The following is an 18356-nucleotide window of genomic DNA, read 5'->3' as shown; positions in this document are numbered from 1 at the left end:
CATTGTTAGGAGAGCATTGCAAATATTATATAAATCGGATGAGCTTGGATTTCAGGAGGACAAGAATTTATCACAGTTGTATCTTCAGAGTAAGGGCACTGGCTACATTTGGAGAGACTGGGCATGCTTTTTTCTTGCCAGCTCTCCATGCATTTAACAGCACTTCAAATTTCCCTTAACAAACACGATTGTAGTCCTTCCCTCAATGCATTTCAGAGTCCTTGGGATTCAAATTAACACAAGCAACAAAATCTGATACTGTTCTGCGAAACTGGGATCTATTTCCTTCCCGTTCTGAAGGGAAAGGGTGGGGGGAGAAAAGCCCACAGGAGTTGAGGGCAGAAAAAAGAAAGCCGCTTCCTTTGATGACACTGAGCATGCTCCCACTGCATTTGAGCATGCCCAGTAGCACAGAAAGGGAAGTTTCACAAAATAGGGACAGGGACGTTTCACATTACGGGCAGGGCAGCGTCTTCAACCCAAGCTGAGAGCTGAAGCGGCTCCTCTGGTATGTAGGAAGAGGTGGCATAGGCTGTTCAAAGCAGAAGCGCCCTCTCTCTCCTTCGAGGAAACGGCAGGGCGTGCGCTTCAGCTGGCAGGGGACGATACTCGCTCCTCCTAGGGTTAAGCGTTTGCCAGTCTCAGCCTCTGTCGGCTGCCCCTAGTTGCTATTTCTCCCGTTTAGCCTGCGCGCCGTTCAGGTTATCCGGTCGGTTTCCTGCCCATTTACCTATTACTTGCCCAAGGGGCTAGTGAGTGCCCAGGTCAGTTACTAGTTACGGCGCTCGTTCTTCTGTCTTATAGCAGGGTCCCCCACTGGCTCTCATCCTTTCCTGTGTGGTTAACCATTCTTATCAGGGTTTGCTGAAACTGCATACTTGCTGTTCCCAGCCACTTCTCCAACCTCGATGACCTGGGAACTCAAGCAAATAGTATTTAGGACACAGACAGAAAGTGGATCTTATTGAAACTAGATCGATCCCATTGATTTTCATCGGGTTCCTTCCCCACCACTAAAACTTATCATTTGTGTAGCAGTTTGGGAGCCCTGACCTAATCATGTTTACTTTTAGTCAATTTGTTTAAATCAGGGGTGGAGATATAATCGAGTGTCGGGTTGCTCTCCCTTTCCTATCTCTCTGAAGAAGTCAAGGGATGGGCAGGCACTGGGACCCATCACCTTTTGTTCCAGGGCCCACTCCAACCTTGTTACACCTCTGGTTTAAATAGGACTGGTTTAAGTAGGCATGTTAAAAGGTTGAACTTTGCATATTTGTTTAGAAGTAAGTCCTATTGTGTTCAGCAGGGCTTATTTCGAAGTAACTGTGTTCTGCACAGGACACAGCTTATATAGCTGCTGATTATAGGTTGTACAGCTGTATACAATCTGATCCTATGCATGTTTACTTGAAGTTAGTCCTGCTGGCTTTATGATGTTAACTTTTTGGTATGTATAAATGTAGGATTACAAACTTAAATTGTAAAGTGCTTTCCAGTCTTGAGTGTGTTGCCCTCCAAAACAATCCTAGTAGTAGACCACTGTCACTATTTTTACCAAATGAGAATGAAAGTTGAGAGAATACAATCTGCCCAAGATCACAAAAAGAATCCATGCCAAACGTAGACTCACTTCAGCTCATACAGCCTATATTAGCTACTCTCTAGCCCCTGAACACACCAGCTCACATAATGTATTTGAAATTGGTATCCAGAGATGTTTTTTTCAACAGACTTGTTCTGTAATTTTGGGGGAACCTTTTGTTCTATCAATTTACTTTTAGATTTATAGCCCACCACATCCCAGAGGCTCAAGGCAGGTGCCAAGTGTATAAAAAGTCAATTAAAACAATGGATGCCATCCAGGCAGAGTTAAATACTGTTAAGTCTGTTTGGATTGTGGTCTCTGATTATACCACTCAAAAGCCCCTATTCAAACAGGAAGCCAGATGTCTTTAATCTGGAACTGAAATAATTGTCCAGTTGGCATGTAGATCTTGGGTGTAAGAGTAAGGTAATCTGAAGTCTTTAGAAATTTATACAAAATATGTTCTGAAGGTATTTATTAGCATTTTTTCATAGTACCCTGATAGATTCATAGGGGCAAAGCTAGAATTCAAATGAATTAATCCTAAAGACCTGGATTTATTTTGATCTATTTAGACCAAAAGTGTATTCAGATTAGAAAATCAATTTCATTTGCTATGTTAATTCATCAAACACTTATTGCAATGGATTTTCACCACCTTGCTTCCAAGTATGTTTAAGGTTGCAGCCTTAATTGCCTATTTCTCAATTGAGTCCTGAATAACTGGTTTCTACATGGAGCTTGAGTCTTTGAGTCTTATATCCCTCGAGTCTTTGCTATGAAAGAAAGGTTCACAGAGAGTGTTAGAAGCTCATTTCTCTTCTATTTTGTGTATCATTTCAGAAGAAGAAAAGGCATGTCTCATTTTGAAAACAAAAGGCTACTATTTGGCCTAATGGCAGGGGCTGCAGGGATAGGTTTGGTCCTAATTTGGTATCAAAGGACCCAGAAAATTAGGAAAACTGCAGTTCAAAATTCAGAGACTAGTACTGATTTGGTAGATTTTCCCTTTGAAACTCATAATGAACAAGGAACCATGATGATCTTACAAGGAAGGCAGCTGCAGATACTGAACAAATTGAATGGTTTACTGGGAAGTGTGGAAGAACTTAAAAGAGAGGTGGCATTTCTGAAAGAAGCTATTCCCAGGCTGGAAGAACTTGTTCAAGATGAACTCCAAGGAAAAACAGATACTCCCCGGAGCAGTCCATTACACAGAGCAACAAGAAAAAGGAAAGTTGAGACAGGTCGGGGTGTGTCGGACACCACCAGTTCTGAAGAGGCAGAAAGTGAAGGCGGGTGAGTATTTTAAAATATTTCAGGTTTAATCCGACCTTTAAGAAAATGCTCTAACTTTTAAAAATCACAATTTTCTTTTAAAGAAAAAAGTTTGCATTTCTGTGTTATATTCTTTAACACTCAGAAAAGCTCTCCAGCCCACTAAAATATGAAAAGTGTGTGTATGTGTGTGTGTGTGCACGTGCACACACACAAAAGGAAAATATAGGAAAGTCAATGGAAAGAGCAGATGTTGCCTTTGCTTGTGCCACCTGTGATTAGGTACAGTAGTTAGTCCTCATTTTGCAAAACTTTTCAAGTGGTCTGTATTAGCTTATTCCTTGGTTTGCTTCAGTTCCAGCTACCTGTAATATGACTGTGACACATACTTTGCACTTCTCAGTCTCATTATGTTTACAATGGAAGATTATGTTTCTATGGTGAAACTTATCTCTGCCATTGTAGCATTTGTACCTCTGCCAATACAGTTTTATCAAATGCTGGATCATTCTTGCTCCTGTCTCACCTTCCAGTGTGCTAATACTGCTTGGAAGTTATTTTTTTCCACTTGAACATAAACTGGACCTAAAGCTGTGTGCACACTCCAGGAACCCTGGCCAGCATTTATACATGTAGCAAAATACACACATGTTGTCTGTGATGTACTGCAAGTTGATATACAGTGAATTACGAAGTTAAAAACCTTTAAGCTTTGTCCTTCTTCCAAAAACCAAAGCAACTCACGGATACAGCTAATATTTCCAATTATTAAAATACTAAAATGAAAAACCGATAAAACTTAATGAGGCCACAAAACCATATCAACAAAGTTGATATTAGCCTGCTAAGGAGGATGAAAACATGGCGGCCCTTAATTTCAGTAGCAACCCCAAAACTCTCTTCCTTTTGCGTAATTGTCTTGCGTAATAACACACAGTGTTATTGTGTGCCTGATCATCTTTGTAAAATACCTACACCAATCATGTAACACTAGCAAGAATATATTTTATTGTTGTTTCTGTAGTTTTATTTCAAGTGCTAATATTTCAGCATTGTGACTAAACTTGTGAGATCACTAACAACCCACCTGTCACAACTCCCTTATTCTAGAATATCTTCACTGGGTTTCCTTCCGAGTAAGTGGTTCAGACATTTCAATCAGAAAGAATTGGTAACATCCGAGTGCCCCAGCACAATGAATTACAGTGCAGCTCTTTTTCTTTTTGACATAAGATTGCTGCTAGTTACATCCATGATGCAGCCTGTTCCAGTTTCACAACGGCAGCAGTCTAATCTTTGGAGTCTGCCCCCATGAACTCCTGCCCTCATGCAATTCAAGGACTGGCTCAAAGCTTTCTTGAGTGGAGGCAGATAAGTGAACACTACCATTCGTATAGGGTTTTGCAAGTGTCATTAGAAGCTGAAGGTAGAAACCTTCATAGGAGATGTTTGTTTTCACAGTCTGTGAAATACATGTTTGAAGGGGAAATGCATCTCTGTAAACAAGCACTGGTTGGGGACATGACTGGGCATGAATTCCACATTCCATCACATATTGGACACGCCTTTCCCCTTTGGACATGCTGATTTTCACTGTGTTAACACACTGAAAATATATTATTGCTTGATATGATAGAGCTTTTAGAATTGAAGAATTAGGGATGTACATGAATCAGTTTTTGGTGATTCAATTCGAGGTTGAATCGAATCAGCCAGATTTGATTCAAAATTGAATCTGCAAACTCAAATCTGATCAGATTTGATTCAGATAGTTTTGGCCCCCTTCTAAAGGTCCGAAGGGCAGCAAATCTGGGTGGTGGGTATGTCCCCATGGGTGCCACCTACCACCCAAATATGAAGTCAGTGGGGCACTTGGTTGATTTTTAATGGTGTGGTTTTTTTTAGTTTTTACTGTTTTTGTATATTTCCACCATAGGAAATAATGAGCATTCAAATTCACCTTATCCCTAACCCTACCATGAATCTCCAGGTTAATTTTTTTTAAAGCTAAGCTCTAGTCCTTGTATAAGTGGAGTTATGGAACAAAATGTGTGGTCACTATTTTTCAAGTGTTTGGATTCTTTGGTGTATAATAACTTTTCCTCAATGAATCCCTATGAGGATTCATTATACGCCTTCATTTCTTCTGTTCATTTTGACTGTCATTGGATAGTGCCAACTTCCACATGCCATGTGTCAACTTCACACACACGCACCACACCGCACACACTGGGATTTATTTTTATTTCAGTTTATTTTTAAGGAATTTTTGAAGTGTTTAGATTCTTTGGTGTCTCTGTTATGTATGTATGTATTTATTTAGCATATTTCTATACCGCCCAAAACGATTCTGTTCATTTTAACCCCACTGCTTTGAGGGTGGGGATGGGGAATTAGAGGCATCCCATATGCCAACCACCCCCAACATTCAAGCCACTGGGGTACTCAGTTTATATTTTAGGAATTTTTGAGGTTTTTAGACTCTTTGGTGTGTAATGAATCCTCATAGGGATTCATTATGAGGAAAGGTTATTAGACACCAGTCTAAATACTTGAAAAAATTCCTAGAACATAAACTAAGTAGTACCCCACTGCCTTGTGGGTGGGAGAGGGTGTAGTTGGCACTGTCCAAAAACAGTCAAAATGAATAGAAGAAATGAAGGTGTGTAATGAATCCTCATAGGGATTCAGTGCGGGAAAGTTATTATTCACTAAAGAATCCAAATACTTGAAAAATAGTGACTGCACATTTTGCTCCATAACTCCACTTTTACAAGGGCTAGAGCTTAGCTTCTTTTTTTAAATGAAAGCTGGGAATCTGGGGGAATTAACAGGAGGAACTCAAATATCGAATTGTTTTGAATTGAATCTGGTGCAATTCTGTTCAGGCTCAGATTTGGCCAGGAGTGTCTGGGTAGATTCGCTTTGCACTCGAATCAGCTGGTGGCGGGGCTAAGTTGAGCAGGCTTGTATTAAATAATGTTTGAATATAATCATTCTGAGAATCGGCCATTAGAGGGCAATCATGTGAAGGTTACAGCTTATTGGTACAGGAAGAAGAAATAAAGCTCTGCCGATGGATAGCTAGGTGCTGATTCTGAAGTTTTGCCATGGGTTATGCCCAACCAGTGTTTGGAAACTCCTGTTGTGTGTAGTCAGTACAGATTTTTTTTAAAAGTGATTCTAATGTAAAACATAGAAAAATAAATATACATTGGCAATGGTCTACTTCAAAAGGCAGAGGGCTGAAATGCTGACTGTAAAATATTTTGTCTGTTCCACTTGTCTTTTTATGTTCCATGACCTTATAACTGTGACAATTCTTAAAACATTAGTAAGAAGCCTAAGAGATTTCACAGGCAGAGGTGGGGAGAAAAGGGAAATCTCCCAGTCCTTTCCCTCCTTTGGCTCCTGTACCAATGGGTCATGGCTTTCATGGTGGTTCTCCTTTCCCAGATGTAGAAGGCACTCACTCAAATGCCTGCCAAAATGAAGGTGAAAAGTCAGGGCCAATGCAGGGCATGAGCTGCCTGCCTGGCTTGCTCAGACCACTTCTTTTCATGGATTTGGTTTCTTGTTTGCCTCCTCTATAGTCTGAGCACTGGAGAGAGGAATTTTGAACCAATATTTATTTTCCTTTAGGTTTGATTTTATACAGCTGTAGTTTTTTCATAAGTCAAAAACCAGTGCAAAGATTATCACATTAAAAAGTCATTGCAAATTTGTAATAAGAAATCCAGTCTTCTTGATGTGTTAATCTTGATGTACACAGCAGATCTTATAATACTCATTATTGCCTTGTCAGCCTTGAGAGGCCTTGACAGACAGTTTTAAAGGACAAAGTTGTTTTTGTTGGCAGGGAAGAGATAATTCTTCTCATCTCAAGGCTTCAGTGATTCAATGAACGACATTGATTCCCATGATAAATCAAAATGCCTATAAGCCTCAAAGGTTGTTTGGTATAGTGCCGAAAAACTGTTAGCGCCAAAGCTCATGATTTGCAGAAACTTGTAATTCCACTTCATAATATTACATCTTTGCTACTGTTCAGTGTCTTCAAGCACTTTCAGTCGGTAGTTTTAATCAAATTAAAATCTATCTCTTTAATTTAAAACATAAATATTCCACCAGAAGCATAAGGTAGAGGCTGCATGCATTGAAAGAGATTCATTTTTAAATTTTACTGAATTTAGGCTGGCTTTAGATTGAAACTAGGACCCAAAGAGTTGTAGGGTTTTTTAGGCGTACTCAACTGGACAGTTCCAGTTGAAGTTTTAACACATATATGGCACGTGCCTTCATGCCTTATCACAAACTGCTTTTGAGAGTCCATTCAGTTTCAAAAGTATATTTGGCATCTGGGAGACTCTTAGGAAGAACACAAGTCCAGTGGCCCATGAGGTGTACAGAATGATAATATTATAGATTATTTGCACATTCAAAGGTGTCACAAGTATTACCTTGATGTAATCCTTATTGTAATACAAGGTGGTTTTACAGTTCCTCATACTGTAGTAGGGGAGCTCAGGCTGAGAGAGATGGTTTGTGAGACCACCTTGTGAGTTGATGGCAGAGGCGAGATCCAAAGCAGGGAAGTCTGGATTTGCAGCTTGGCCAATAGACTACACCAGCTCTCCATTTATTCAGGTCTTTAGATTCTGGCTAAACCCAGCCAAAGGTAAGCACATCTGCATTCAGTTAAATAAATACATTTTAATCTCTCTTCCATTGAAACAAATAGATTTTAGACTTTGGCTGGATCATGCTTTTTATCTTCAGTGCTTTCTCTTGAAATGATTATATATAGAAATCCACATCTCTTAAGTTCCAGGGATACGGTTTGTATTTTTATACTTTTAAGCTTGCTAACCAAATTGAAATTTGAGCATGATGTAATTCATAACATTTCAATGTAGATATAGCTTTCCATGAACTTTGTAGATAAGACGATCAAGGCACAAAGTTTTTTAAGGCTGGAGTGACTTTAAAACCAGAACTCTGATAAGATCATATCACGCTCTGTCTCCTTCTTTCTCTATAAAATGCCATGTTATGCTTCTAAATAGCATTATTTGATTTCCATAACAGAGCATGGATACCTTAATGAATGCAAATGTGAACCAAGCAAAAAGATGGGAGTAACTAAAAATGGTTAAAAGTTTGCATCAGTGCTGGCTCTTAGCAGCATTAGAAGAAGGTTGAGTTTCCCCTCCCCTGTATTTTAGTTACATTACAGCTCATACTGACACTGAGGGAGAATCTGAGGAAGAAAAAGGATCGATCAATTCCTCCATATCATCTCTGACACCAGAAGAGAAAATAAAATTATTTCATCTTCTGCAAGAGGCGGATAGGTTGCATGGTGGTTCAGATGACGAGATAAGAGAGATCTTCAGACTTCTGCGTGAAAATGAGGAAAAGGTACAAAGAACACGTCCCACACCCTTGTTTTCATACTGCAGTCTATTGGTTCAGTGCTGTATGTATCTTTCTCCCTATTTTATTGGAAATGTTAGTGGTGGGGGATGGCTCTTTCCTGTGCCAGAGGTAATATGAGAAACCCTATGCTGTGTAAGAAAGGTTTGCCAAAGCATCTCCCCATATTGGCCTTGCCCCTTTCAGAAACTGGGGCATTGCTGACATAGGCAGGAGCTGCCTCCTAGGTTCTGCTTGTGGCTTCTAATGTCACCTTGAAGTTCAGGAATGAACTGTACTGCAACAGTTTCTGCACCAATAAGGTGCCCTGAGAAGGCAGCCATAAGCCAAGCCACATGTAGGTCAGAATGTGGCCTGAGAGAGTTCCATTGCCCCTTAACATGTTCCAGTTGGGCTTCAATTGGGAGAAGGAGGAATTTGCAGTAGAGCCAGGAGTCAGCACCTGTAAATGCAGCTTGCATTCTGCAAACATACGTGCGATTATTTATAAAAACACACACCCCATGCGCAAGTCCCTGGCCAGTTCACAGTTTAGAAGCACAACAATTAAAACAGTTTAAAATACAGATGATAAACTCTGAAACATACAACTTTAAAACTATAAACTAAATCCTAACTAAACAGGTATGTCTTCAGGTCCTTCTTAAAAACATTCAGAGAAGGAGAGGTTCTAATTTCATTAAAATTGTTGCAAAGTCCTGGAGCAACCCTAGAAAAGGCCCAGCTTTGAATCGCCACCAACTGAGCCAGTGGCAACCACAACCAGACCTCCCCAGGTGATCTTAATAGGCAGCGGGGTTCATGAAGAAGAAGGCATTCTCTTAAATATCTTGGACCCAAGCCATTTACGGCTTTATAGGTAATAACCAGCACTTTATATTTTGCTTAGAAACCTATTGGCAGCCAGTGTGGTTCTTTTAAAATGGGTGTAATATGATCCCTTTGGGAATTCCAGAGACCAACCTGGCTGCTGCATTTCCAGACTATGTACAGGCAACCCAACGTAGAGTGCATTGCAGTAGTCAGGTTATAACCAGTATATGTACCACGGTTTTAAGGTCGTTTTTCTCCAGACATGGACGTAGCTGGCATATCAGATGAAGCTGATACAAAGCCCTCCTGGTCACTGCCTCAACCTGAGAAAACAGGGAGAGGTTTGTGTCCAGAAGTACTCCCAGACTATGAACCTGCTCTTTCAGAGAGAGTGTAACCCCAGCCAGAATAGGCAGATCTAAGCCACTTCCTGACCTCCCACCATGATTACCTCTTGCTCAGATTCAGCCTCGGTTGGTTTTCCCTCAGCCAGCCCATTACTGCCTCTAACCAGGCATTTAGGGAAGTTAGGCCTTTTTCTGATGAAGTTGATATGGAGAAATATATTTGGGTGTCATCAGCATATTGATAACACCCTGCACCCTGATGATCTCTCCCAGTGGTCTCAAGCATTGGAGATAGAATGGAGCCCTGTGGGAACCCATACAATAGCACTCCTTTTGAAGAGCAACAATCTCCAAGCAGACCCATCTGAAACCTACCCAAAAGGTTACCACCACCATGGTTGATTACCATCAAAAGCTGCGGAGAGATCCAAAAGGTTCAAGAGTCCCACTCCCCCGTCAATTCCTAATTGGAGATCATCCAACAGGCCAACCAAGGCCATCTCAACCCCATAGCCCACCCAAAAGCCAGTTTGAAATGGATCCAGATAATCTTCTTCCAAGACTGCCTGGAGCTGAGGTACCACCGCCCTCTCAATCACCTTGCCCAACCATTGGAAGTTGGAGACCAGCCTTTAATTGCCTAATTCTGAGGGATCCAATGCAGGTCTAATAATTGCCTCCTTGAGACAAGGAGGCATCCTGCCCTTCCTCAGAAAAGCATTACAAGACCCTCTCCAATTACCTCCCTGCTAGATCATATAAGCCATATAGGTAGGGCAAGGATCAAGAGGGCAGGTAGTAAGATGACGTGTCCCAAGCTGCTGCTGTCCACATCCTCAGGAGTCACAAACTGAAACTGATCCAATTTAACCATACAAATGAAGCTGGTGGATACATCCACAGTAGGCTCTGCAGTAATTGTAGAGTCTAGTTCAGCTCAAATATGAGATATCTTATCTGCAAAAAAACCTCATTAAACACATCACAACAGATAACTTATGGATCCAAATTCTTGTTCGAGGAGGGGCATATATTTTTATTATTTAATTTATTTAACACATTTATATAGTGCCCAAAACGCAAGTGTCAGTACTAGCCCTCTCACAAACCTAGAAAACTCTTCTGGACATGAGCTTGCAGAACCAATGCAGGCAGAAAAGAACTGCTTCTTTGCTGCACGTATTGCAACAGCATAGATCTTCAAATGCACTCTGTGTTTGATTCTGCTGAAATCAGACAGATAAAAACATAAGAACAACCCTGCTGGATCAGGCCCAAGGCCCACCTAGTCCAGCATCCTGTTTCACACAGTGGCCCATCAGATGCCACTAGAAGCCTACAGGCAGGAATTGAGGGCATTCTCTCTCTTCTGCTGTTACTCCCCTGCAACTGGTAATCAGAGGCATCCTGCCTTTATTTTTATTTAGTTAGATTTATATGTTGCCCTACATAGGAACATAGGAAGCTGCCATATACTGAGTCAGACCATTGGTCTATCTAGCTCAGTATTGTCTTCACAGACTGGCAGCAGCTTCTCCAAGGCTGCAGGCAGGAATCTCTCTCAGCCCTATCTGGGAGATGCTGCCAGGGAGGGAACTGGGAACCATTTGCTGTTCCCAGAGCTGCTCCATCCCCTAAGGGGAATATCTTGCAGTGCTCACACATCAAGTCTCCCATTCATATGCAACCAGGGCAGGCTCTGCTTAGCTAAGGAGACAAATCATGCTTGCTACCACAAGACCAGCTCTCCTCACCGGGAAGCTGCCTTCTGCTGAGTCAGACCCTTGGTCCCTCTAGCTTAGGATTGTCAACCCAGACTGGCAGCGGGTTCTCCAAGGTTGCAGGAGTCTCTCTCAGCCCTGTCTTGGAGATGCTGCCAGGGAGGGAACTTGGAACCTTCTGCTCTTCCCAGAGCGGCTCCATCCCCTGAGGGGAATCTCTTACAGGGCTCACACATGTAGTCTCCCATTCAAATGCAAACTAAGGCAGACCCTGCTTAGCAAAGGGGACAAGTCATGTTTGTAGACAATCATGCTTGTATACCCCAAACCAGCTCTCCTCCCCTAAGTCAGGTTTGGGATGTGGAAAATAGGAACCTTGGATAATAGGAACCTGCCAAGTTCCTATTCCCTTGGTCCATCTAGCTCAAGATTGTCTACCCAGACTGGCAGCGGGTTCTCCGAGGTTGCAGGCAGGAGTTTCTCTCAGCTGTATCTGGAGATGCTGCCAGGGAGGGAACCCGGAACTTTCTGCATGCAAGCACGGAAGTGCTCTTCTCAGAGCCGAACATAGGAAGCTGCCATATACCAAGTTAGACCTTTGGTTTATGTAGCTCAGTATTGTCTACTCAGACTGACAGCGGCTTCTCCAAGGAAGCAGGCAGGAATCTCTCTCAGCCCTATCTTGGAGATGCTGCCAGGGAGGGAACTGGGAACCTAGATGCTCTTCCCAGAGCAGCCCTATCTCCTAAGGGGAACATCTTCCAGTGCTCACACACAGTCTCCCATTCAAGTGCAAACCAGGGCAGACCCTGCTTAGCAAAGGGGACAGTTTCCATGCTCGCGACCACAAGATTAGTTCTTCTCCCATACTCAAGGTGTGGAGGTTGCTTTACCTCAATCGGTTGTGCAAGGAGCTCGCTTGTTTGAGAACTGATTCCTTGCCTTCACTTGTGAGCTGCATACCTGTTCCCTGCACACGGTTTGAACTGGGGGAGTTGGTGGCGGAGAGGAGGTGAGAAGGCACAAGAGCGCACGCAACCCACCCACCAGGGCAGCTTACAAGCAATAATATACACAACAACACAATTTCATAAAAATATATCTTACATAGCCTTATAAACCACAACCCCATACAATACTCATTCCACATGACATAATAACCATGGATTACAAGAGCACTCTGCGACCAGCTATCTCAGCGACCGAACACCCGGCAGAACATTTCAGTCTTACATGCCTTACGAAAGGCCAACAGATCATGGAGAGCTCTGATATTATCCGGGAGACTGTTCCATAGAGTCGGGGCCACCACTGAGAAGGCTCTGGCTCTCGTTGATTGCAATTTAATATCCCTAGGACCCGGGATCACCAAGGTATTACGTGTGGCTGATCTCAGGACCTGGCGAGGGACATATCGAACCAGGTGGTCTTGGAGGTACGGAGGGCCCATACTGTGTAGGGCTTTAAATGTTAAGGTTAATACCTTAAACTTAACCCGGGACTCAACCGGCAACCAGTGCAACTGAACGAGCAAAGGTGTCACATGTGCTCGCCAAGGCGCCTTAGTAAGGACCCTGGCCACTGCATTCTGCACCAGTTGCAATCTCCGAGTTAAGCACAGTGGCAGCCCCACATAGAGTTGCAATAATCTAATCTGGAAGTGACCATCGCATGGATCACAGTGGCCAAGTACGGAGGGGACAGATAGGGGGCTGGAGGTAGCCTATAGCCCTCCACCTAGTAGCCATGGATAGACCTCTCCTCCATGAAGTTATCCAAACCCCTCTTAAAGCCATCCAGGTTGCTGGCTGTCACCGCATCTTGTGGCAGAGAATTCCACAAGTTGATTATGCATTGTGTGAAAAAGTACTTCCATTTGTTGGTCCTAGATTTTCTGGCACTGAGTTTCATGGGACGACCCCTGGTTCTAGTGTTATGTGAGAGGGAGAAGAATTTCTCTCTCTCCACTTTCTCCACTCCATGCATGATTTTATAGACCTCTATCATGTCTCCCCGCAGTCATCTTTTTTGTAAACTAAAAAGCCCCAGGTGTTAGAGCCTTGCCTCATAAGAAAGTTACTCTAGGTGCCCTCTTCTGCACCTTTTCCAATTCTACAATGTCCTCTTTTAGATGTGGATTTAAGATGTTTTTTAAAAAGTGGATATTACTTCTCCACTTTTGCTTTAGCTGTCTACCTTGCCACTTCAGTCCCCATAGTTCTTCCGTATACCAAGAGGCTAATTTAGAAGCTAATCAGAGAGGGTGCTTGGGGGCAATCATGTCTACCGCTCTAGTAACTTAATTTCCCCCAAGTCTGAACCAGGGCACTGACAGAATCGCTTCAGTTCCAACTTTAAAGCCTTCCCAGGCTTCTTGGAATCCTATTGGATCCAACAGCCTTTTCAGGCAGACCATCCTAATCGGTACTTCACCTCTGTGGAAGAGGGTTTTGGCTGTAGGGGTGTGCAAGCTGGTTCGATTCAAGCCGGGCTCGACATCGAGCTGGTTTGGCTCAGTGGGTCTGGGGTCAAATCGAACAGCTCAGAGCTATACTTTTAGGATTCCCCTTCACCAGTACATGCAGGGGCAAGGGGGATGTCAAATGTATAGAGGGGCCAGGACAGGATAAATCCGTACATACAAGTAGAAGCCTGGCTCCCCACTCCCACCAGCCTCCCTGTGAGTGGGCCGGTGCGGGCCTTCTCTGGCCTGGTTTGGGCCTCTGCACACAGGGAGACCTCGAGAGAGTGACCAGCACTGTGCATTGATCCCAAGACCACTTGTCATGGCCGCTATGAACTCCTGAGCTCCGGGCGGTTTACATCTTGATCCTATGCACAGTTTCTAGGGAGTCAGCTGCAGTGAAATCAGTGGGACTTGCTTCTGCATAAATATGCAGAGGGTTCTGCTGTTAGTGCTTATCAACATGATCTAGCGTAGCAGGACATTGTATACAACAATGGTTTTTGTTGTTGGTTTTTTCAAATTCAATTTTTATTAATTTTTAACAATAATAACCATTAACAATCATAATAAACACAAATGGACTTCCCACGCACCTCCCTTCGTGAAATAACAACTATAAAGTTTACCCTTATTATAATGTTAATAAAAAACACAAATTTAAACCTTTAAAATAAAAAAAAGAACCATTAATCTACCCAACCTGCATTTCAAATTTCAAATCCTGCTGTAAGATCAATAGTAGGAAAATAATTTTTTAAATACAACAAAAAAGGTCTCCAATCTTCCTTGAAACGTTCTAAGCTTTGATCTCTTATCAATGTTGTAAGTTTTGCCATCTCTGCATATTCCAAAGTTTTTATCAGCCAGTCTTCTTTTGAAGGCAGTTCATTACTCTTCCATTTCTGTGCATATATTATTCTGGCTGCCGTAGATGCATACATGAAAAAAATTAAGTTATTTGTAGAAATCACTCCTTGTGTTATTCCTAGCGGGAAGGATTCTGGCTTCTTAGGAAATGTCACTTTGAATATTTTCTTTAATTCATTATATATCATGTCCCAATAGGCCTTAGCCTTCCCACAGGTCCACCACGTATGAAACATTGTATACAACAATGTCAACTGAGTGTATGAAGACAATGACAACTGAATGTATGAAGAGTGAGAGCATATATTTCAGTTCCTGACCTAAAGAGCTTTACTCTTTAAGTGTTTTCAGCTTCATTTCTGTTGTCAACAAATTGGACAGTGAAATTAGCCCTATTCACCCATTAAATTCAATACACATATAATTGGTGTTCAATGTATATATGAAGCCTGGTGATGGGACCAAGAGGGTCCGGCCACTAGGGACTATTAGGTCAGGTCCGGCCTCAGAGTTCAGAGTATTGGCTGCTCCTGCCACCTGTTACCTCACAGTATGGTCAGGGGCCTTTACCTAGCCCTGGATCTGGCTCCTTGGGCTCCCTCCTCAAGGGCAGCCCTCGCCCACCTGGCCCTCATCATGGGCCTGCCTGCCTTTATATAGCAGGGAAGTCTCACGCGTGTTTTCACGAGAGTCTTCGTGAGAATTTCGTGAGAGAATCTCACAGGACTTTGGAAGTCCTGTGAGATTTCCCAATGGGATCTCGTGAGGCGGAAGTCTCACCTTGTGACTCTTAGTTGTTTTCTTTGTCAGATGGCGAAAGGCCATCCGGCCAAGGAGGCCTGACATATTCCGTGTTTTCAGCCATGCTGGCAGCATGCTTGGCCGCAAAAAGAAGATGGGAGTGCCCCTGGACAAAGGGGCGGCTCTGCAGGGGTGGCAGAGCCAAGTGTTCCTTGGGCCCCTGACAGTATGCATGTACAGATCTGTATACACATGATATTCATACATGGTTCAGTGCACGCGTACACTTCCTGTTTGTACCCTGCATTTGAGAGGGCCTGTACCCAGCTTCACTTTTAAAGTGAATGGCTATTGTCAAGTCTCTCTTACATAGTCAAGTAAAATTGGCAAGCTCACATGCAGTGATTTGAGTGGACATCAGAGTTCACAATTGTGCTTTATTTAACACAAACTTTACAGATTGGTAAAGCATTGTTGTAGGGATAAGGGGGTAACTTGTGTCATTTATTTTAAATGAGGATAGATGTGGGATCTGCATAGCAAGAGTATAGAACATCATCTTAAATTATTTTTTAAAAGGTTGCAGACGATGCAAGTCATTTAATGGTACTAGAGAAAGACATGCTGTTCTGGTAGCTCCAGGTCTTAACACTCACATCAGTTTCGGAGGATGAATACAGCTGAAGGATGCCCGGGTGGGTGTGTGGCTGGGGGAGTCAGTCGTGTGACTTGCCTCGGGGGGGCGGGGTGTGCCCAGACAACTCTCCCCTTGCCCTAGTATAGTTACGCCCCAGTGCATGTCACTGAAAGGTACCCATGACTTTTGTATAACTGTATTCCATTTGGCTTATTTGAACCATTTGGCAATATTGTTTATTTGCAATATTTATTGTTCATTGCAATTTATTGTTGTTTGTTACAAATCTGCATTTCTTTGATGGTGGAATTCTGGACAGCACACATAGAGTTTCTACAAAAGTCGCTCATCCAGGCACTGACCTTACCTGACCAGCTTAGTGCCAGTAGAGTGGCTGACTGCATGCTTTGGGAACAGGACTGAATATACTGGTTGGTGGGAGAATTGCAGTTTTTCAGCAACAAAGCATCGTGGGGAGTTCTTGGAAAATATGATATGTGCACAATGATATGCCTTGAGGGAATATCTGGGTTCTGCACAACAAATAAGTAATAACACTGCATTTATTGTACAAAAAATAATCCTGGAAAGATTTGCTTGTGTGTATTTATTTCTAAAATGTGTTCATCTCCTGTGCAATAGAAGAAACAAATATTAGAATATTATTAAACGTATTCCATTCATTGTATTCAACCGCCAGAATAGCATGTGAGAAATAGAATACTAATGCATTTTATCAGATATTATATTTGGAATTAACATTTGCAGCGAAGGGGATTTTTATGTTTATGATTTTGTTTACATGCAGTACAAAAACTCTGCTGGCTTTCTTTGGAGACTCACCCGAGCGTATGGGGATATGTTTGAAATAACTACAGATGCTGAAGAAAAAAAGACCTATGCTTCTGAAGGTAGTGCAAACTATTGAACTTCTGAAGGTAGTGCAAAAGTAAACTATTTGATAATTCAAGCCAGAATACCATAGGAGTACAGGTTAAACCAGCGACCTAAGGGCGCAGTGGGGAAATGTCTTGACTAGCAAGCCAGAGGTTGCCAGTTTGAATCCTTGCTGGTATGTTTCCCTGACTATGGGAAACACCTACCTGTATATCAGGCAGCAGCGATATAGGAAGATGCTGAAAGGCATCATCTCATACTGTGCAGGAGACAACAATGGTAAACCCCTCCTGTGTTCCACCAAAGACAACCACAGGGCTCTGTGGGTGCCAGGAGTCAACACCGACTTGATGGCATACTTTACTTTACTAAAAGTTAAACAGATACATGCAAGGAATGAGTTGTACCATTGCTTCCAGCAAACTTTTTGAGCTCTCGTTCATGTGCATGGAGCAAATAAATGAGACCTGGAGTTCAGGATCCTGCTGAAGAATTTGGCACCAAACCGATTCTCTGATTTTCCTTCTGCTGGTTCTGCCTTTTCCCATTCAAGATAACAGTACTGGTGGCATGCTGAGCTGATATTCCAAAGGCTGGGACCTTTTCTCCTCTAGTGGATAAGGAAATTGGTGTCGAGGTTTGTGATTATTCTACCACTCCAGTTACAGAGTGCAGAGTTTAGTTGTTGCAGCTATTTAAGTAGCATGCATGGAGATCACTGTAGTGTCTAAACTAAATTGAAATATTGATGAAATACATTTGAGAAAGACCTATCCTATCTATCAGCTACATAATGAATTGGTAGAGTGAGAGAGAGAGATGTTTCCATCTTCTCTCTATGAAGGAAGGAAGAGGACTGACTTACTACAGGAAGTACCTGAGGAGTCAAAGCAGGGGTCATAAAGCAGAGGAAAGCAGGGACAGGTAAGGAGTCCCTCACTAGCTGTCTCTGCTCCCAGTGGTCATTAGGATAGTTGGTGCAAAAGGTCGATGCACTGAAACTCCCATCTCCAACGGTTGGCAGAGCCATTAAGCTTTCCCCTTGGGGCATGCATTGTGTTGTTGTTGTTGTTTTTCAAATGATCCAGTTGCATACTTATCCTGAAAGTATATTCCACTGAAAGTAGCAAGACTGTCTTTAGGGAAAGCATGATCAGGCTGCTCATGATTCTATGCCAGTTGCCATTTAATGGATGATCTCATGATCTTGAACACTGTGCATTAGGTGTAATCGGCAAATGATCTGAGTGGTGCTACTGGTTTATTCACTGGTTATTTTTCTTCTTCTGGGCAATGGCCTCCATGTTACTATTTTAGCAATGAGATCCCAAGAACCGTATCCAGAAGTTCAGTAGGATTTACTGCCTAGTGCTTAAAATAGCAATGCAATATGCTTAAATCATTTCTTTATTTGCTATAGCACTCTAAAATGATTTTATTCAGAAAAAGCTATGGCATCAATCTGCTTAACAACAGAGTAGGTTGACTGAAACCTGGAAAAGGGTTCCTTCTGCAGTATGAACTCCCCAATCATGATATGAATTTAAATGTTTTTACTTGATGTTTT

The 18356-nt window shown here is 42.4% G+C and overlaps 1 protein-coding gene across 2 annotated transcripts in view; it reads left to right on the top strand.

Annotated features, from left to right (window-relative positions):
• The first annotated feature begins 370 nt into the window (after positions 1-370).
• The window catches only part of RMDN2 (regulator of microtubule dynamics 2), a 47557-nt gene continuing 29571 nt past the window's right edge, over positions 371-18356 (top strand). For both annotated transcript variants that reach the window (XM_053303541.1, XM_053303534.1), the window contains exons 1-4: positions 371-508; positions 2429-2884; positions 8089-8284; positions 16701-16803. In XM_053303541.1, the coding sequence (XP_053159516.1) occupies positions 2442-2884; positions 8089-8284; positions 16701-16803 (742 nt within the window). In that variant the 5' untranslated portion in view covers positions 371-508; positions 2429-2441. The remainder of the gene's footprint in view (positions 509-2428; positions 2885-8088; positions 8285-16700; positions 16804-18356) is intronic.

The sequence above is a fragment of the Hemicordylus capensis genome, chromosome 1 (assembly GCF_027244095.1).
Source record: "Hemicordylus capensis ecotype Gifberg chromosome 1, rHemCap1.1.pri, whole genome shotgun sequence".
NCBI lineage: Eukaryota > Metazoa > Chordata > Lepidosauria > Squamata > Cordylidae > Hemicordylus > Hemicordylus capensis.
This window is presented reverse-complemented; position numbering and strand designations above follow the sequence as displayed.